We start from the raw sequence: 22,308 nt of genomic DNA, 5'->3' as shown, positions 1-22,308 counted from the left end.
TTGAAGAAGAGAAAAAAATACAGTGGCTTGCCAACCATAGAGGGAGAGCTGTTCCTAACAACACGTTTTTGCTTATTCTTGTACTGTTCTCAATATAGTTAGTTTGTTAATGAGCATAAGACTACTACAACATCACAAAGCATCAGTCTAATATGTATCTGAAAAGTTCCCCATCTTGCGTAATACACTTATTCACTTTGTTTCCAAGAGTCGGATCATTGTAGATGTTTCTAGAGAACATATGAAGCTACAGTTTCAAAATGTGTATCTTTACTTAACGTACAAAACTGGACGCAAGGAAAAAATAGCAAGCTCTGTGAAAAGGTTGCAAAACTGCCGACTAGCACCTCTTTGGTTCACTGATTAATTTATTAATGGTTTAATCTGTATGAAAATCTAAATCTGAAACCTAGCAGAACATTATTTGGCTGGGTGCAGCAACATCATGGAAAGTAAGGAAACCAGGAAATAAGACATTTTGTAACTAGTTAAGTGAGCTTCAGATGAAGCTAGGTTAGCCATTTCCCAGAGTTTCTAGTCTTCACGCTTGGCTAACTAGCTTTAGCTTCATATTTACCACACAAACACAAGAGTGGTATCGATCTTCTTATATAACTCTCCAAAAGAAGAAAATAAGCGCATGTTCCAAAATGGTCAACTAATGTTTATAACCAAAACACATTGGGTAGCCAGTTTATGAGGTGCACCTAGCTCAAATAAATGCAGTTTAATACAAGAGACGAGCAATACATCAATCATTCTAAAACAGTATTATGTCTACCAGCGAAAGCCTCTACAATTTCCATCAACTTGGATCTCTCTAAAAGCCGAACATTACATTATAAACGTAATGAATGTAGAGTGTATTGCAGGGCCGCTTTACTACACTGCATTAGCACTAGCTAGGCGTACCTAATGAACTGGCAACTGAGTGTTATGTCATGATTCAAGCGATGCAAAGGCTTCTTTAACATCGCTTCAGCCGTGTGGCTATCGCTGCACACGGGGGGGCCAACGAATCATCGTTTCAATGAGGAGCTGAATTAACTCGTTTAGATCACAGCATGCACATTGGCACAGCAAACAGGCCGGTGCAGGTGTTACTTACTCTATCCTGGTGACCCAGACACAAAACAACAATGAGAGGAGAGGGAGGGACTTGAGAGTGAGTGGGGTGAACAGGCAGTGATATGAAACAAAAATAGACATGAACACTTGGAGGGTAGGGGGAGTGAGGGCATCAGGCAACAGGGAAAGGACATTTAATGAATATACATGTATTATGAAATGTATCAAACTCTATATGGCATGTGTTTGCATGCACATACTTATTTACAAGCACTTATTATCCCAACCCTTACCCTAAGTGATATCTTGGACACTGTTACATTTGAATGCATTGTGCTTTTCCTCAGTATTTTAACTTTATTTTACTCTGTAATGCTGATTTAAGTGTTGGAATCATCATACCACAGAGGGAAAAAATACAAAACACCTCTGGGAGCAAAATAAAGCTGAGCTAATCTGATGTGAATGTGTTTTTATCAGCCTTAGTTCTGGTTGATAAGCTCCTAACAGATACCCAAACACGCACCCAAACAGCCTGGGGCTAAATCATTTTAAATGTGATCAAATGTTTGGGTGGTCAGATCCCGTCCTTGTGGCTAAGAGCAGAATAAAGAGTGGGTTTGATCGGCCTCTTATCTTACCTCGAATATTTCAAAGCCATAGATGTCGAGCACACCCATGACCTTGTGGCGGGATTTCGGTGCTGCCTGCGGGGAGACAATATTGTTGATATTAGACACACGATGAAAGGGTGCTGCCAGTTTAAATTAGCGTGAACAGCCTGAATTGATAAAAAATAAGATGGATTAAAAGGAAAGACATTCTGGACATTACTTACTTTAATGCTTTCGTTGATCCTGGTAACTAGCCAGCTAAACAGGCGACTGTAGAGATTTTTGGCAAGGGCGTCTCTGGCATAGTAGGCCTGTAAAAAGATACATTACTGGTAAAAATACAATAAATCATTTTCATTACTACAACTTTATTTTTTTTAGCACCTTTCTGGCAAAATGTTTATAGTGGGTACTTAACAAGTCAACCTAAATACACTAACAATATGAGGAACATTCGAAAATAGGAGGATTATAATATAAGAAATGGGGGACATGGAAGACCAGAACAACTAGTGTTGCGATATGGAAGAAGGTGGCTAAATGGAATAAAATATAATAAATTATAATACATTTCTTAAGATTTATTGAATTGGTCTTTGCAGATGTGTTGCCCTTTAGGGCAACACATCTCTGAAAACCCAACATTTCAAAAATCTGAACAGCTAATACTTGACTTTGCTACAGGTCAAACATTAAGGAAATAAAATCTATCCCTGAGCGGGAACAAGGTCAGGTTAATTCTCTGAATCCTTTCCTCTTCTGCTTTATATCAGACCCATCCACTTCTTATTAAAAAACAGTCTGCGTGAACTCACTAACCTCTAAAATGTGACCTACATTTGAATCTCCAGGAGGAATAAGGCTTATCTATAATGGAGAGGTCTTCCTGTTACATTGACATGGATGAGAGTCGGCAGCCAGAGGAGCAAGTCAGGGGGAAGAAATGTCCCTTTATCTTTTCATGCCCTGTGAGTGTGCAAGTGTGTGTGTGCTTATGTCAATACAAGTAGGGCAGATACGCATTGGCATAACTGGTGCAAGGCAGATTGGTAACTATGTCTCTGACCTGTGCCACGTTCAGTGTGGTGCAGACTTTCTCCTGCTTAGCCTCCACTGTGCGGTAGCTGAACGCTCGCTCCAGCACCGTCTGTTCGGTCCCCAGCAGCTCACACATCTCCTTCAAATCTGCAGAAGGAAAAATAACAAGATTAACTTCGTGAGCAATATTGTATTCCAGTGAAACGTGAAGATGGTAGCCAAGGAGTATGAGGGCTAGGCATGAGGGTAACATTGATTTGGGGGATTTCCAAGTTTTGCACAATTTCCTTTGTATTCGGCCCATCGTGCACTATTTGTTATGGTTTTATGTCTTATATATATATATTTGTGTTGCATTGTTGTAGGAGCCTGGGACTTAAGATTTTATTTTTGTCATAACTACACTGTAGGTACTGTGCATGTGACAATAAAACCTTTGAGTATTGAATTGGATGTCAACTTGTTTTGCTTCTGAAGATTAAGATCAACATGTTTTTCTCACTAAAATGTGCTCCTCACGTAAAACTAATCACCATGAAAAGAGTTAAGGTTGATAGTTGTGAGAATTCACAGCTACTTTTTTGGCAGTTGAAAACCTCTTGGTATTATAATGCTGCATATTTTTCAAACCAACCCTTTTTTTAAAAGTTAAAGTTAAACTATTTGAATATTGTTTGACTGAATAAATATGGCTGATGATTCTGTCAAAACACAGGTGGATTGATACATTATACCTTTGAAAATAAAATGGGAACACAGGTGCATGCAATAAGCTGGATGTTCATATGAAAATAAAGACGTTTTTTTTTCTAAGCAGAAAGGGGCACTGAGATGAATCATGCCAATGTGGGAGGACAATATGTAAATGTATTTGCCTAAAGAGAACAGCTGTGGATATGTTGACCCGAACAGCTCTTGACAAGGAAATCATAAAATACAAATATGTATTAAGTCAGGACGACGACAAAGTGGCCAATAGGGGGCAGTGGCTCAACATCAGGCCAGTAGGGATTGTGGGACCAAAGGTGTAAATGTAAACAAATTCACAATAATTCATTGGGGTAGATTTATATGAACAGATTGATCAAATGATTCATGTCTGATATTGATTGGAACATGAATACACCCAGATGGCTCAGGCAAATGTATTCACATCATTTTATTTTTGACTGACGCACTTGCAGAGATTTATATAATTAAATATTCATAATTGTTCATATTTGTATACAAGTCTATTGCTATTATTCTTTTCTTCTTACATTATTTGTTGTATCCTTATTTATCCTCTTGACCTATCCTGTGCTTCAATCTTATTTCTGTTGCTGCTTTAACATCTCATTGTACCTTGGTGGATCATTAGAGGTTTATATTATCCTATCGTAAGGTTGAAATTAGTTATAAAGTCATGTTAAAAGGTGAGACTTTTTCCTTCACATTTTCCGTCTGTCAAACTCACCGTTTTTGTCTTTGATGCGGCTCTCGTCGTTGCCGTTGCAGCGCGACTCCGGCTTGAACTCAATGTTCCCGAGCTTCAGCACGGCGGCCACCAGCTCCAGCACCGACTGCACCTCGTCCTCCATGAAGCCCACGATCTGCATGGCATTCTGGGAAGAGAGGGCAAAAACATTGGAATGAGCTACAGATTAGTTTATGTTGTTAAATTAATAAGAAACATGCACACAGGGTGGCAAAGGGGAACTATGCATTGTATTGTGACAGTGTAAACAATTCCACAAGGCTGGCACATTATTACCGTCGCCTGCAGCTAGTATTGTTATGTTAATGACTTGGAATAGGCAAATAAGAAAAAAGAAAAAGATTGAACAAGCAGCCAATAAGCTGTGCCAACAGGATCACCATGTCGTGTTAGCCTCTAATTCAAGAGAGCAGTGCTTTCAGACTGAGGTCTCAATTGCCAGGGACTCCAGGCTAAACTACGGGTGCGTTTGATTTACATAATTCATAGGTGACGGGAAAAGAGGAGGCATGTCTAAACCCATAAAACATATCTGCTCAATCTTCCCATTTAAAAACAGCCAATTACCCAATTGAGCATTTAAATGTACTGATCTTAATTACAGTTTTCCATACAAATATGAAACAACTTCCTTTACCAAGCTAACAAAACAGACATTCAACGAAGAGCTTGAGATTATTGTGTATCATAAACCCACAGCTTTATGTTTGCTGTGATAGTGAAGCCTACGGAAGCCCTGAGAGGCAAAGTAGTTCTCTCTGTTGTTTATGGATGAAACAGGTAACAAGATAATATTTTCTAAGTTCCCATGTGAAAAAGCTGGGTTTGAAAAAAGGTGCCAGGATTCTTTTTCTGAATGTATTGTACATCTTTGAAAACGTGGAATACAACAATACTGGTGGTGGATTGTTTTAGTCGTTTTGTTTACTACACATGGAGTATTTGAGAAATTAACATTAAAGCTTTCCCATTAGGAACATAGGGGAAGATCTTTACTTCAGTCTGTTGTGGCCAAAATGTGTATTACAACAACAACGGTTTATTTAAAGATAAAATCCAAACTTTTTTCTTTAACAGGATACACTTTTTTACCTTTGTGTTAATAGGTCAAAAACACAGTAGAAAAAATGTAAAGCATACCTGAACGAGTGAATCATCAACATTTTATTTGCCACTTGTTATTTACCGGGCTTCCGTATAGCTTTTCACGTTTGTTGAAGTTTATCTCAGTACCATAGTTAGGTCAAATTTCTAAACATTAAAATAAATATTTAACTGAAAAAAATAAAGAGTGGCCATGTTTGGCTTTTAACAGTGGGGGCCATGTGGATGGACTCATTGTTTAGTGGGAATGTGCTCTTGTGTTTCCGGTGGTGGAACGCAGCTGTATGGGGAATACTGAGAAAACTGTGTGTGAGAGGTGATGAGAAGCAGGATGTGAAATGCAAGGAAACAAGTAAAGTATACTGTGACATAACACACTGCTGAGGCTTAACCCTCCTGTTATCCTTGGGGTCAATGTAATGTATTAAATTCAATGTTTAACGTATCTAAAAAAAATGGTTCACATTATTTTCTTTGCTTAGTATTTCATGACTTTTCCTAATTTAGTGCAGACTAATGGGTAAACATAAAATGAACATAAAGATCATTTTTAAATGTCCTGTACGCACTTTGTACGCATCGGTGTTCCTTGGGGTCAATTTGACCCCAGGCTGTTTTAGTAGTATAAAACAAATACAAATTTCAATATTTTACACATATTTGTGTTGATTGTGTCGGATGATATTGAGGTGACCATTACAATCAAATGTATCATTGTAAAAAAAAAACTATCCTCTGCTTTAGTTATTGGTCCTTTAACAACATCAACAAGATATTACTTTAACATTTTATTTCAATCCGTGAGATTTTAAGGTGATTTATATATTTTTCTATAGTCACATAATAGGAATTCTGGATGTATAAAGGGGTCTGTGGGGGGGAAGGTTGGGGTAATGTTTTATTTAAAATGGTTATTTAGGTAGTCAACTAAGATACCTAAAGCACCAGAGACATACATTTTGGTTAAAATGTGGAATATGATCATTGTCTTGAGTTTTAAACTACTGGGGTCAAATTGACCCCAGAGGATAAAGGGTGTAAATCTGAGGATAACAGGAGGCTTAAACAGCAGCTGAGTGGAGCATGCTGGAGCAGGACTGATAACAATAGGGAACAGTAGCAGTCTCATAGACACAACATCCCATGTGTCACTCTCAGAGATAAGAAACGGTGGCGTTGTGCATGCGGACAATATCTTGCACAAACATATTTAAATAAAAGGAAGCAGCTGCCATGTCTCCTGTGGTTTTCCCTAAATAACTACTGCTGCCAATGTGCTTTGGCAAGTTGAAGCAATGTTGGCATTTTGTTATGATGCAAGTGGAATTTCCCCATGTTTGATCAATGTGAAACTAGAAGCTCAGTTCAAAGTTCACCTGGTTTTGCAACATGTGGGAGGGAGAGTTGCGTGGAGTGTTTTCCCAATCCAGGGGAGGGAGGGACCAGGAGATAAAGCAAAATCAGGCCGCCTCTACCCCTCTGTACAGGATTGAGATTATCTCAGCATGTAGCAAGGGAAAGTTGGTGCTTAATGCTGCCGGAGCATGGCGCCGCTTGTGTCAAGTTTAGGCCATTGATTGTGTTGCGTTTGTATATCTGGGGTTATAGGGAAAACGGTATTTAGGATTGTTTAGTATTTTAGATTTAGATAAATGAGATCATTTCCACCTGTACCCAACAGTTATTTAGTGGTATTCTTCAAATATCAGTTAGGATTGTGTCTAATTGAGGGTAGTTAGTAATAGACAAATGTGTGTTTTTATACAGAAAGTGTAAAGCATTCTGTTTCTTGAGGAAAAAGGCTTAACCCTCCTGTTATCCTCAGATTTACACCCTTTATCCTCTGGGGTCAATTTGACCCCAGAGGATAAAACTCAAGACAATGATCATATTCCACATTTTAACCAAAATGTATGTCTCTGGTGCTTTAGGTACCTTAGTTGACTACCTAAATAACCATTTAAATAAAACATTACCCCAACCTTTTATGTTTACCCATTAGTCCGCACTAAATTAGGAAAAGTCATGAAATACTAAGCAAAAAAATGTGAACCTTTTTTTAGATACGTTAAACATTGAATGGGGTCAAATTGACCCCAAGGATAACAAGAGGGTTACACAAATAAATACATTTTTGTGCATCTTCAGACAATATTGACGTTAAAGATTTCTCAGGAATCTTAGATAAATATCTTCGTACTTCAGGAAAAACTGGGCACATTTTTTATTTTCTCAACTGAATACATTACACTTCCATATAATGTCGTACTCACTCTGACTGTCCTGAAGTTGGCCGCATCATCCAGCCCGTTGACGGCGGCAGAGTCCAGACTCAGGTAGTTGTACTTGCTGAAATCCCGATCCAGCTTCAGCTTCTCTGTGACACACAAAACATGTGTTTGCCATTTAAAACTCACATTTGTTTGAAGCTGGTTGGCTGAAGGCAATTTAAGCCTCATTTACATTGAATGTAAATTACACAACTACACATTCACAGCTGAGAGGAGCTGATAAAAAAAATCATAATAACACAATCTTGGAATGATGGTGGAAAAGATATTCAAGGAGCTTCTTGACGAGAAACAAAGACATTCACTAGAATAGGTGCAATTTTCCCTTCCTCCAAACACATTTTCTACAATGTATGGTCCTTGAGTTACTGATGTGAAAACTGTTTCGGAAGATCAAATGGCATTTTTAAAAGCCCCCCTATCTCGTTGCGAATAAATCTATTCCTCTGGTGGGTGTATGTGTCGGGTTTCATTAGTGGCTGCATTAACTACAGCTGAATCTGGCCTGTGTGTATGTGTGTGTGTGTGTGTGTGTGTGTGTTGTGTGTGTGTGTGTGTGTGTGTGTGTGTGTGTGTGTGTGTGTGTATGACCCTTATTTTGTTCTCCCGTGTCCAGGACATAAAAACAATGCCCTCCGTCCGCAGAAAAACAAATAGAGGGAACCGGTTTCCTTGCTAGCCCTTTGTTCTCCGAAACTGTTTGTTAGGCAGGAAGATTGGCTCGTTAATGCATGGGCCATGTGTTCCGTGCAGCTGCTGGGAAATATTTATGTAAGATTTAAACATAAGGAATTGCATACTGGTGTTTCCAGCTGAGAGTTTAGAAGAGGAAACATAGGACATTCAAATACAAGTGGCTCCAGAATCAAAACAATGTGTGAGGAGACCCAACAATGGAGAGTGGAGTTTCCTCTGTTGGCTTCTGTGACGTTTGATTTATTACTTCCTGTAAGCAGATATGTGGATATTCGAACAGAGACGATACTCCAGGCGAACCTTATGACAACTCCAGTTTGTGGTTTTGGCCGATAAGAAGGGTAGATTTCCTTTGTTCAGTCATTCAAACTGCCATTTTTCGCAGATTGAGGAGCGCTTCCACACTTTTTCCTAAATATGTTTCCCAATGCGTTTTACAACTTACTGAGTGTGTCATCGGAGGCGCCGGACAAGAGCTGATAAAAGATGTGGAAGTTCCTCTCTCCCCTCGGCTGTTTGACCACACGTGACTTCTCCAGCAGATCTATTAAAAGTACAACAAAAGGAAGCAATGACACATCATAGCAAAGAGCCATTTCATCACAACAGGGAAATGTTTCTATGGTGATTCTCTGAGGTGTCCTTGAGTAGTAAATAAGAGGCTGAACTGCAACTTTAAGAATGAAAGATGCCCAAAATCTGAGCTTAGAGGGCTTGCTGGTACAACAACTGTATGTATTTGAGTTACCAAGGTGACCCGAGTTGGTAATTATTTCTGTGTGTATACATGCTACAGGAACAAGGAAGGAGCCGCTCAAGGATATCAAACGTCAGCCCTTTTTCTCCTGGGCTAGCGACCAAGTGCAACAGTACCTGATTAGAAGGGGAGCCATGGTCTGCTCACCGCATTAGGCTGAGTATGATCTAATTAAAGACCAACAGCGGAGCTCAGCATCCGAGGCTGCATGGGATCCTCTTCACTGCCACTCTGGCTGAATAATGGCTTTTCATTTGTCTAGTTGGAAAGAGTCTTATTTAAGGAGACCTAAAGGAACACTTCAACCCAAAAGGAGTATTTATATATCAGTAATTCACCCCGTGTTTCCTAAATACATTTGTGAAGAAAAAATAGCTTTTCTCGCATGTCTTCACGGGGAATCCAAAAACAAAAGAGAAAAAAGTCTTGATAATTGAAGTAAAAGGGGGCCAAAAAAGCAAAACTGTATCAATGCATAACCAGTTCCACCTTGACTACTGTTTTGATTCAAATAGTAAGATGTAGTTTAATTTAACCTTCATTTAAAGGTGGGGTAGGTAATTTTGAAGAAACCAGCTCGAGTGAGCTAGAATTAGAAAATACACAGCCGGAAGAAATCTGCTACTTCCTTACAGAGCCCCTCCTCCAACTCACATGAACATGCACATGACCAATGAGGGCACGAGATAAGTTTGTGCACAGATGGAAGGCTGACAGGCAGGTAGGCCATCCAGTTATTTTAGCCGGACCGGCTCAGATGATTGGTCGTGCTTTTTACAGTACTACGGCTTCCACAGATGACATTTTTTATGGATCTTTTGTCAAAGCACTTAAGATATTCATTGCTATCGGGATGTTAAGAGCATTCCATGGAATATAACAAAAAGTGTATCTCGAGCCGGTTTCTCAAACTTACCTACCCCACCTTTAGGCAGAATAAATCTCATTGGGATTATCTCACACCTCACGCTTGTATTGGCTAGCGCTGCAACACATTGTACATGATAGGCTAAGGGGTTGGACATCTCTAAGCGATTGACCAATTGAGAAAAGAGCCAATCAGAGCAGACTGGGCTCTGGTTTCAGACAAAGGGGGAAAAGAGGTACTGCAGTATGAGAAGAATAAAGAGCTTTTTGAATATTAAAGTTGAGGCACAACATACAAACATGAACCTGAGCATAATAGGGCCTCTTTAAGATTCTTCATTCGATGGGGAGGCTTTCGAAGAAAAACAAAAGTAAGTTATATACAGATGATCATTGAGAGGGTAAAGTACAGTACGTTTTTTATAAGAGTTTACATTATACTGAACTCACAGAAAAAAAAAGATCCACATTAAGTGCCTCTTTCAAATGTCCAACCGTAAGAAAAAATGCTTCTGGCTTTGTCAATCTTTAGAAAAACTGACTCGCCAGTCTGTGGGCACTGAGAGGTGAGAAGTGCCACTTTGACTGCTTGTGTAGATACACTGAACTTAAAGAGCCCTACACAGCGACCTCAGGGCTGTCAGAGGCAGCGGGGGGGGTCAGAATCTGTGGCACCCACTGGCCATCAATCACATAAGTGACTATATAAGAGCCAACCCATCAATAATTTAACATCCCTTACAGAGTGGCAGACGGTAGCAATACAGAATATGTTAAAAAGCACAGAGAGAGTAAGCACAATACCCCTGGAGAGCCGCTTTTTCCATTACAGCGTCACAGTGGATGTTCTTTAAACATTTGTTCCCATTCGTGTTGTGTCGGATTATTCAGTTTGTCCAGCCAAACCCTTCAGTCATATTGTTATTGCTTTTTTTTTGTAAAGGCCACAGGGCTTCCTTATTTCGGGGAAACATCCTTAAAAGAGAATGTATTGCATGCTCTGTCCACAACATGCCCCGTCTCCCCAAGATAAGCAAACACACATTCAAGAAGCAACGTGGAAACAATATCCGGTTATGTTTTGGGTTTGGGCACGAAGTTTATGGCAACAAGACAGCTACTATATCATTAAAGCCACTGAGGCCTCAAAATAAGTATATCTGGGGTAAAATAATGAGCTACATTCATACAGCAAAAGTATCCTCATCCAGCAGTCTAGCCAACCCAGAAGCAGTCACATGTCAGTGGCCTCTCATCACAGACGGTCCCTTGTGTTGGACCAAAACCGATAGACAGAGGGTTCATTTTGTCTCGCGCTATCAGCTCCACGCTTTGTTGCTGTGACCTCTGGCGGGGAAAGTCAGTGCAGACACAACAATGTGAAGAGAGGGGAGATAACAGAGGAAAGGGCAGAGGGGGCGGGGGTCTGGGAGTGAGATCAATCAAGCTTTAATCAAGTCTGAGGCTTTTGGAAAGTTGGTCAATCTACTTTAAACTGCCTTTTTTGACTGCTTTTAAAGATAAATAGCAGATACTTATGTTATTGTTTAACTGTCGTTGGGGCACAAATTGGTGTCGGTTAAGAACACAACAAGAAAAGGACATGATGTGAGACAAATATGATTAGGATTAGTAAAATGTTTGACTTTATAGGACATTTTCAAGTCAATAATACTCACAGTTGCTAATGACTCCACCCAGAGGATCTCCTTTGAAGTCAAACTCAATGTCCATGTACTTTCCCTGTGGATAAGAGTGCAACAGTTAGAACTCAATTCATAAAAGCTGGATATGGCTGCTTTAGATTTCCAAATCAAATCCAACCATCTCCCACTTTTTTACAACTCATTCACACTCCTTCAGTTGCACTTCCTCCAAATTAAAGCCAGCGATCCGGCTAAGCGCCAGCCTTTCATCACCCGTCATTCAACACTTTTCCTCATGAATAGCTTTTTCTTGTTAGAACTGAACTTGTATTACTTTTAAATGTTATGATATTTGGTGTAGTGTAAGTCCAAAACTCAGTGCAGTTCAGGTCACAGTGATTTTTCTGCATCCCATGCCACATTCAGGTTAGAATAAATCACCAGCCAATCATAAACTGCTATGAAATAACTAGCCTCTGTGGCGGGGAAATCCCTCTCAAGTTCTTCCTACTGGAGAAGCAAAACAAAGCATGTCATCCCCTCTTCTCCTTTTCTGTCTGAATCTTGGAAGTTAGAACACAGAGTCCTGTATGTGTGTGATTTGTTCCCCCCTCCTCCGGTGTATTAATAGCAGACAGGCTATACTGGTGAGCCAAACTCAATAAGCCTGTTGCACTCAGCAGAATGACAGTTTGATTCACAGCCTTATGATAAACTGATGGAGCTCCGATGAGCTGGTGTCTAGTCGGAGGGTCCTTGTGAAGGAGGTATATTTACCAAGGTTACCTAAATATAAACAGATCAGGGGCATAATCCTTTATCATACTCCCAAGTCCAAGCACCGCCATGTGTGTGTGTGTGCGCCAATAAAGGTTGATGATTGATATAGTGTCAAAGGGAATCTAAAATTAGGATTGGAAAAGCATTGGCAGTAGCTAGCTGCTACTGGCTGGTATAACCAGTTCCCATCAAAACAAACATGGAGGTAAAACATCCCTTCAGTCTACCAGCACCATGGCATTTCTTCCTAAAATTGACTGGCTTTTTGCAGCTAAATCAACATCCATGTAAGATTAATTAACACAAATGATTGGTGTGATAGAGGTGTACTGATTCAATGTCATGACAAAAGGGAGGAAACCGAAGCTGTGTTGGTAATAGAGAGCCAGAAATGTGTGAGAATGCCCTCTCGGGAAGAACAATAAGCAAAACACGCCCGTCTCCTTTCATACAGCTACAGCCTGGGAATTACTCGTTTTCTGGATGTGTCTATACACCGAATCATTGTTATGATGCTATCTCTGCACAAGAGATTAGCATTAGATTACCTCAGCTTCTCCTTTTTTAAAACCACAACCGGTCATTGGAGGAAACTGGAAACCTGTTAACAAGTGCCAATCTAGTTAAATACAAGAAGAATACTTTATTAATCCAGGGGGCAATTGGGTTTTGTGAAAGTTACTCCCTTTTAAAAAGGAAATAAATATATTTATCATTTATATAAACACAAGTTAAAGGGAGAATGTGCAATACAAATATAGAATAAATACAAATAAAATACTGTATATAAATCTCTATAAAAATGAGATGAAATCCAGAAAAGTATAACATTTCAATTAAATATATAGTTTGGAAAAACTGATTCCACGATGTTAGTCTGCAGTGGCTTTCCACCACACAGTTGTTAAAACCAGTGTATGCTGAATGTACAAACGCTATTTAAACATGTGTGACCGCAATTTATCAAGCGTGCAAGGCCTGCTGTACTGGAAGCAGTGCGTGGGCGGGTGTTATGTGTTACAGATCCATCCTTCACATTATATGGTAAAGACACATTGGAACACACACGTGACGAAAGCATGTTTAATGTAGCTGTGAAACTCTTACTAACATGCATCATTTAACAAGGATGTGTGTCTGCAGGACACATCGGCCTTGACATCTTCAAACCAGTTTATATGTGCAAACCCCTGCAGGCCGACTCAAACCATACAGCCCTTAAAAAGTCGGTGTCTAGACAGAATCATGAGGACCAGCTCAACCAGCTGTAGAAGTGAGAAGAATTAGCTACAACAACATTGTAGATCCTATTCTGAGTTCAATTAAGAGAGCCAGACTGATACCAGTGTAAATCAATCAGAATATAGAGGGAGAGGAATTTAGAAACACTGTGGCGAAAGATTTGAAGAGAAGAAGCAACACATAGATGAAAGTGGCGGATTATGAACAATCTGAATGGAAGCTGTGCGTAATGTTTAGCAAATATGGCTTTATAAGGGAAGCAACATCTCATTACACAACACTAGTAATTTATTAGAAGATACTTACAAATCTGGAAGAGTTGTCGTTCCTCACTGTTTTGGCATTTCCGAAGGCTAAAAAAATGAGGAAAAAGTTGGAAACATTTCAATTATTTATTCTAATCCCTCCAGTGATAGCAAATAAAACCCCAACAAATCAAAGCTTGTTTACATGCACACCCAAACACATTCAGAATTTCGCATTGTCTCACTGCAAGTGCTGTCAATCATGCAAGGGCTGGATGTCGAAGCTATTTGTACTGATGAAGCCCCCATAATTCTGTATGGATTAAGCAAAGCACCAGGGCTTTCCAGGCTTAGGAGAGCTGAACCTTGCGGACACACCACGTTCGAGTTCAAGTGCTTCAATATGTGCCATTGCTTATAAGCAAACAATAACAAAAGGTGACATTCAAATACAGGGATGTAAAGGGTTAAAATGCATGTGTGTATGTGTGTCATGTTATGTGCTTTCGATAACCTTTTAGAAAAGTATTATCCAATCCATAGTCCTTTCAATTTGCTTCCCACATTTCTACATTGAAATACCATTACTGTGTCATACTGCACGGCACTATTAGCATAACTGCTGATAACGCCTGATTGATGTGTGTTTAAGTCTTGAGAATGAAACCAATAAAGGTTCTGAAAGAAAACAGAGTCACAGAGTGAACATAACGCAAGATAACTGTGCCTCCCCCCCTCCTTCTTTTTCAGCAAATTAGATTGAGGGGTAAGGGGGGGGGGTTAAACTCTTGCAGATGTGCAGCGACTCAGCCCGGGCATACAGCTTCATCATTCATGGGCATTTCCTGTCCACTGCCCCCAATTATAATACAGCTGTTCCTGTGCCAGCGCTGAGCTGTGTGTGTGTGTGTGTGTGTGTGTGTGTGTGTTGTGTGTGTGTGTGTGTGTGTGTGTGTGTGTGTGTGTGTGTGTGTGTGTGTGTGTGTGTGTGTGTTGGTGTGTGTGTGTGTGTGTGTGTGTGTGTGTGTGTGTGTGTGTGTGTGTGTGTGTGTGTGTGTGTGTGTGTGGTGTGTGTGTGTGTGTGTGTGTGTGTGTGTGTGTGTGTGTGTGTGTGTGTGTGTGTGTGTAAAGGAAATGAAAATAGGTGCTTTATTGGACTCCAAAAGTTATTTTGCTGATCAGCTTACTTCCCTCTGACAGCATTATTTTACATGCGTATGCGTTTGTCAGTGTTTGCAATCTAAAAGTTATGTTTTGCAGTTACTATGTGACTTTTGGTGGTGGTTAACTATTAACAATTGTTGTGCTTATGAAATGTATTTTTCTGGAGATTCTAAAAATACATTAATAAACAAAGACATTAACATCATACTACTAATTCATCCATGTGTGGGAGACGGATAACTGAATGGTGCAAATCTACCACAAAAACAGGGCTCAAACGAATGAATAATGTCATTAATGATTAATCGTTTGTCAATAAACTGTCAGAAAATAGTGAAACATTTCCTTAAAAATAAAGATTCCTTAAAATGTCATGTTTTGGTAGTTTTAGCCCAAAAATATTCACTTATTCAATTTGACGACTTTTTGGAATCGGACAGCTTTTGAGCTGTTAGCACAGACTTAGCCGCTGGATTAGCTTGATGAGTGTGATTGGCGTTCGCTCACCCTCCAGCACAGGATTGGACTGCAGCAGCTGTTCCTTGACCTTGTTCACCTCCTGGCCCTTCCCACACACCGCTGCCACGTATGACATCACCAGCTTACTAGCCTCTGGAACACACACACACCAGACACACATGGATAAATATTAGGTCAAATCCTTCACTAGACATGACAGCAACTGACGCGCCCACCCATCTAAACATCCCCGTAAAAAATCCCCCTGACCTCCTCTCCCCTGACACCCATCAAGATAGGGTGTGGCTCATTCGTTTTGTCTGGGGTGCAGAGATGAGGAAGAGGCCCAATGATGGAGACCCACTTTTTATGTTACCAATATTGCATCAGATTATCATCATTCAAATGGGAACAAGAGGACGGAACATTTATTTGGATCGACCGATGATCCCTGCTCATCTACTTTTTGTGTTCCAACTGAAAGGGGATCTGAAAGACTCAGAGTGTGTTTTGAGTTCAGAGTGTTCCAAAAAATTATAATTTTCTGGATTATATAACGCGGCATGGGCTCAAAAGGCATCTTGTGCTGCGTGTCTGAAACAAGTGCCATGCCTTGTAGGATGACGGTTGTTAGCATCGGGATCATCGCTCCTGCCCGGCGAGATGACAGTGACCCACAACTGATGATGTCGCCAAGCAGGGATAAAAAAAGATTCTGACAGTAGACGCTGGTACAGACTGTTGATGAGCCTGGCATAGAAAAAAACAGCTCCAGACACGCTCTCACACACATTTCGCAAAAGAAGAGGTAGCACAATAAACTAGACAATAGCACCATGTTATGTCTCCTGTCCGCTATTGCCTGCATCTGATAATAATGTTCGTCACAGCTCCGTGCTCCTGTACGAGTCACGGCAAGATGGAGCACAATACATGAAAGACAATGACCCATATCGATGGTGTCGGCACATTTTTGATGGCCTTATTCCGCAACATAGCTCGGAGGCCGATGAGATTACTGAAATCCAAATGTATCTCCTCGACTTGGCTGAACGGCTTCTTTGAGTTTTTTTAATTTTTATATCCATTCGAGGCCGAGAGACCCCAAATGAAAGCTTGGTGCAAAAACATGATCCGTCAAACTGCACCGTTGCATTTCCTGTCTCATTTGTATTGTTGCGTCCCTGTATTTCCCTACTGAAATGGTTTTTGTGGCTGTCGGACTGTGTCATACACTGTTGACAGTGTTTTCTTGTTAAAACAGTCGTGTGGCTTTGAAATGTTTGCTGCCAAAGTGCCACGGGGAAAATTAGGGTCGGTCAAATCTGAGCCACAGCCAGAGATCAATGTGCAAATAGTTCACGGGCATCAGCAGCATGAAAACAGTGCGTCATATTATCAATACGGGAAATGGATATGACATCAGTGCAGTATGTGATGGATTCAAATTAAAGTAGGGTGGTGACACCCATGCATAAACAAAGAGACATAACTTTAATGGAATGGTTTATTTATGAATCAACACTGGGGACCTTCTTGGTTTTGGTTCCTTTATGTCTAATTGAGAGGAAACTGTGACAATCACAAGTTTGAACTTTTTGCAGTATGATGATCCGGACTTATGGTTGTAGATCTGTCTTTTTATTATTTGTGTCGACAGATAGATATTTCGGGAGCTAATGTGTAATGTGTAAATGTAAAACACCTTCCAAAAATGCAAAATAATTATTTGTAACTTCACAAAAAAGTGTTTGCAAATATAAAAGTAAATCCGCAAATACATTCCACAAATAACAAGAAAATCTGTGAAAACAAACAAGTTTGTGATCTACAAACGCATTTTCGATCCACAAATACAAACTGGATTAACAAAGGCCTGAACGAGCGTTGTAAATGTAAGTTTTCACAGATTTTTTAATTTGTTTATGTATTTTAAGATTTTCTTTATAAAATATTGAAACAAATCTACCCCCATAAGGACTTTAGTCAATATTCCCACGGTGGTAGTTAATGTTCATATCATATTTTTGGCAATTTTACTCACCCTCTAATTAAAGCCACATGGCCAGTTTTAATTGCAACCAAATGGACATCATTACAAATCACTCCCACACTTAAATCTGTCGCACACATGCATATCCAGTGTGTGAGTTTCATGCTGACAGTGATTTTCCCAGCATCATAAAGTCGAGGCCTTCTTACACTACTGTAAATGGTTTTGGAGAGAACAAAACACACATTCATCGAATGGGTCAGAATATTAAGTATGAATGCGTGTCTGTGATTTAACTGTACAGGAAGGTATTTTATGAGTGGACTACTGCCGCTTTCCTTCGGTTTGTGCTCTGCCAACTGAAAATGGCTTTTTACCTGTGACACTACACTGTTAACAGAGACCAGGAAATTCCATTCCGTTTGGGTTTCTGTAAGGTATGTGAAACTGCCTCAGAACATGGCCACATTATTATAAAATGTGACGTGAAAGCAGCTGCCTCTAGCATCAGCAGGCTTCATTTAGTAACTGTAGTCCTACACACTTTCCAACATGAGCTTTTATGTATTTTAACTGTATGCTCCTGTTCTACTTTGATTTGTCTACTATAATTTTCCACCCGCTCTATAATACAGGTCATCACAGAGTTACAGTCACGTCTCAACATGAGGTTCTCAAAAACATGGGAATCAAAAGGGTAGATCTTATCAAAACGAGCAGTGTGGCTTTATACATAACAACCCTTATCTTACAGCGGCCTTTACAAAGAATCTTTGACTACACTTAAAACAAAGCACTGCACACAAGAAGAGCTGAAAATACAAGAAAGCCTAATGGTACATTTAAACTCTACTGTGATTTATCAGCAAGGATAAAAAGGTACATTTTTGTCCCTTACATTTTCATAAAAGAAGAGCTTTCATGTAAATTCTGGCAGCAGATGCATTACCTATATCAAAAGCCAGCCTTCAGGTAGGGAAAGATTCCAGGTAGGAATGGCTATAACGTTGTATAGAAGAACAGTGGTGCTTGCCGGCAGTGATATTGAGTATTATACACATAATACGCAATTTTTAAATACTTAAAGCGGATGAAGGTTTGATATCATCAGGGATTTAGCGTTTGATTATTTCAGTCTGCGTCTCCTGTTTAGGAGTCCTTCATTGTCCATTGTTCAGCAGTGCCAATTTATAAGCAGGAACAAACACTTAATAAAACGTAAAAATAAAATCAGTATTCTCCGTCGCTGCTCGACCGACTTAGGACGTATCGGAGGGTCTGCGAGCCACTGATGTTTTGCTCAGTTTGTTTGTCTGATGACTTAAGAACCAGACATTCAAGACGTTTTGACCCGGTATCTAAAATATTTACCTCCGTCTCTCTTTTCCAAAGCAAACATCCCGATGTTTAGAACCAGTAAAAACACAAAAATGATGCCATTTAAAATGTGTCTTTCTACAATGATCTCAGTTTTCTCTGATAACGTAAGATCAAATTATGTTAAAGGCCGTTTTGGCTGAAAACAAGAGCAAAGAGGATGCTTCTCTATGAGGTCGACTAGGTTCATTGATTACACTTACTCTACAAAATAACCTTGATTAAAATTATGGATATTTCTAGGTTAGAACATTTTTAGGAAACATTTTGGACTCAACAAAGATATAGTGATTTTAGACAAAAACATTACATATTTTGACCTTGAATTTTCAGACGTTATGATAAAAGGAGTTACTATTTAGCCACATACCAGTTTTCCCAGCCCCACTCTCCCCTGTAATGAGGATGCACTGGTCCTTGTCCTGGTCCCTCAGTGAGCGATAGGCCTCATCTGCCAAAGCATAGCTGGAAGACAAAAAGGTACAACATCATGAGCTTTTAGATTACAATCTTATTTTTCTGGATATTTTTCGGGGGAGGTGTAGACACAATGGGGTAAAGGAAGTTCAGAGGGAATGATCCACTCCTGTTCCAGGCCGCATGGCGTCTATCCTAATCAATAGCATGTGGATTTATTGGAAATTAGGTCCCATCTGTAGAACAGCCACAAGACTGAGGACATGGCTTTATTTAGCTCCCCCGGCTGGTTCCCATTTGGGATTTTGGCATTTAAAAGTTGGAACATTGGATATATTTCCTGTTCTTTTTTGTACTAAACCTATCTTCTCAACTAATGCGGCTAAAGCTCCTGAACCAAAACAGTTGCATGCTTCCCCCCCCCCCCCCCCTTATATAAACTGTCTTATATAAATTGTTTTAACTTTCACGTAATAACTTCTGGAACTGTTCCCAATACTATAAAAAACAAATCTGATAAAATAAACTCTGGCAGGTGTTTGAATGATGCAATTAGTCAGAGTGAAACAAACCCTTGTTGGATTACTGAATGATAAAAGTAGAGCGCCTTTTATAAAGTGAAACCTATTGTCAAACATTCCAGGACAGTGACACAATGGGAAAGTGGGCATGATTATTGTAGTTGCCCCCCCCACTGATTTGCCCAACAATATACTATTTGTTCTCTCAATTCGGACTATCCCTGATGATGGTTTGAGAGAAGGGTGTGGATGGTGTGAGGGCCATATCACTGACAACATTATTTATCTAGTGTGGCACAATAGTGTTTAATTTCAATGTGATACACCCACAAAGAAGGAACACTAAAGGGTGAGGCGGAGGCAATTGCTTTTTTACAGCTCCCACTTGGCAGGCGAACAGTCATGTACAGTGCTGCGAGTAGTGAGTTCCAACTTTCTCCTCCAGCAAGACACGAGACTGCAAATTAGCTTTCTTCGTCCCCCTGTACTTTGGCATTCAGTGCTTTGGAACTTTTTCCAAAGCCTCGTCTGGTAATAAGTGGAATTGTGCCTTGTGCTTTTTGAGAAATTGTTAGTTTGAGACAAAGTGAAGTTGAGTTTGAAGAATGTATCATTTAAGACCTCCATGACGATTACTGACAGTGTAAAGGAGAACAGCTTTGAGTCTGTCTGCACTGGTGGCCCATCAGTGGACAAGGGGAATATAACTGGACAGAACATCAGAGGGGTGTTTGTTGGTCACTTTGACGTTCCAAAAAGAGGTCTGAGGGGCAAATTCTAAAAGAATGGAGTGCGGTGTCTAATAGCTCCATGAATTGTGCAATTATCCTTGAAGCAAAGAGAAATGCGCTTCAGATGCGATTTTAATACAAATAATCACTTAATTTAAATATGTGCAAATAGCACAAGCGCACCGAGCTGTATATGCTTGACAGCGCAGATTGCTTTGAGAATAACCAGTATTCATTTGTCTCATTTGCACAGGTTAAGCCGCTACAAAAACAGTGAAATACTATTGTAAATGTGCCTTTCATTGAATAGAATAGTCTCAACCGCTAGTTTACACTCCTCTTCAACACAGCAAGAGGTTTGTTTTAGTTGATCGAGTTCACTTTTAGAGTAGAAAAGATTAAATGAAAGTTTAAAATCCCCAAATCAAAGTCTCTGATATTAGTCTACCAACCAATGGGTGAAGTCTCGTTGACCATGTCCACTTCTTATAATATTCTATGGTTACAAGCTTATAAAGCCATCATCTGCCCTGCTAAAGAGGCTTCGAGCCAGATGATAAATCCCTACCCTCTATACAGGAGTGTTACGTCTTAGTAAAAGTCAATGCTCCTGGCTTTATAACCATTTTAACTATCAAGCTAAGATTAGCATCTTAAGTCTTACGTTTCACATTGAGCAGAGGGTAAATATAGCTTGCTGTAATTTTGGAGGAATGCTTCGAAATAATCTCTCCGCAGTGTTTAATTTGATCTAATTCCTCGACTGGAGGGAAGGGGCACTCCAAGAGTCCCAGGTCTGAGTAATGGCATTAATCACATATTCATATGCTCTAAAAAGTGCTAAACACGAAGGCAGGAAGGAATGTCTGACATTGACAGACGCTAGCATGGGTTTTTGTACAGCACTAAATACCTGGGTGTAAAAATGTAAGGGAAATCGGAGCATGGTTTGCTGAGATTGACTGGTAGGAAAGGCTTTTGTCTGATTTAAGCACACAGCATATCAAAATGTAACATTGGACCAACCAGCAGGCTAACTGGTTATACAGGGTTTAAAGTGATTTCTAAGGGAGTTGTTCAGACATGCTGAATTCTGCAGCTTCACTCTACAATGTGCTCATTATCTAGTCAAGCTAATGTCTAAAGAAAAATCTAATTTGGGGTACGTATTAGTGCAGAGAGTGTGGTTAGGGTCAGAACTTTGGAGCATATAATCACACACTGAACTAACACTGACCTCAAATTTGAAAAGTAGCTGATTGTAAGTAAGAAGTCATGGCAGAGAGGGGCCAGAGATGGACAGCCAGATGAATGCATTCCAGGCCACAATACAAAGTTAAAGCTGAGGCTGGCAAATGGGCTTAGGGTTCTGCACCATCACACATTGTTCTGGAGCAGAGCCCATGTAACCGTTTCCCTCCCTCGTCAGCTCCCATTGGGCACTGCACCAATAGACCCTCAAAAATATGAGGGTATGCAAAATCATAAGTAATTCACCTTTAGTCAGAAGAAAACTGGTGTTTTGATATTATAATACCTGTCCTGACCGGTTGACCTCTTTTGTCTGTGCCAGTCACCTGATAAGATTGACTCCCATCCCAAAGGAAACCCGATATCCCAAAGCCCCCCAAAAACATCAGCCGCTATCCTACTTTTTAATACACGCTTTTTTAAAAAAAGGGTTTTAAAACCATCATCACATGACAAGTAAGGTCATGGGAGGAAGAGTTATGATTAAGTCTTTGTCTTGGTTGCAAATATTTATTAAATAGATTAAACTTCAATTACCATGCTTATTGGGGCTCAATGAAACACCCAATG

At 39.9% G+C, this 22,308-nt stretch overlaps 1 protein-coding gene across 7 annotated transcripts in view; it reads right to left on the bottom strand.

The window, feature by feature from the left end:
• The window catches only part of myo1b (myosin IB), a 77,592-nt gene that overhangs the window by 19,718 nt on the left and 35,566 nt on the right, over positions 1 to 22,308 (bottom strand). For 4 of the 7 annotated variants that reach the window (XM_034227237.1, XM_034227240.1, XM_034227241.1 and 1 more), the window contains exons 4-14: positions 19,189 to 19,283; positions 15,497 to 15,601; positions 13,887 to 13,933; positions 11,592 to 11,655; positions 8,734 to 8,832; positions 7,575 to 7,678; positions 4,177 to 4,324; positions 2,749 to 2,867; positions 1,907 to 1,993; positions 1,710 to 1,775; positions 1,109 to 1,114 (exon numbers count right to left, since the gene is read on the bottom strand). In XM_034227237.1, coding sequence (XP_034083128.1) covers positions 1,109 to 1,114; positions 1,710 to 1,775; positions 1,907 to 1,993; positions 2,749 to 2,867; positions 4,177 to 4,324; positions 7,575 to 7,678; positions 8,734 to 8,832; positions 11,592 to 11,655; positions 13,887 to 13,933; positions 15,497 to 15,601; positions 19,189 to 19,283 — 940 coding nt within the window. The remainder of the gene's footprint in view (positions 1 to 1,108; positions 1,115 to 1,709; positions 1,776 to 1,906; positions 1,994 to 2,748; positions 2,868 to 4,176; positions 4,325 to 7,574; positions 7,679 to 8,733; positions 8,833 to 11,591; positions 11,656 to 13,886; positions 13,934 to 15,496; positions 15,602 to 19,188; positions 19,284 to 22,308) is intronic. The other 3 variants (XM_034227239.1, XM_034227242.1, XM_034227244.1) reach the window with 1 other exon arrangement.

Source organism: Gymnodraco acuticeps, unplaced genomic scaffold, assembly GCF_902827175.1.
Source record: "Gymnodraco acuticeps unplaced genomic scaffold, fGymAcu1.1, whole genome shotgun sequence".
In the NCBI taxonomy this organism is placed as follows: Eukaryota; Metazoa; Chordata; class Actinopteri; order Perciformes; family Bathydraconidae; genus Gymnodraco; species Gymnodraco acuticeps.
Note: the sequence above shows the minus strand (reverse complement) of the source record. Positions and strands in the feature narration are given on the sequence as shown.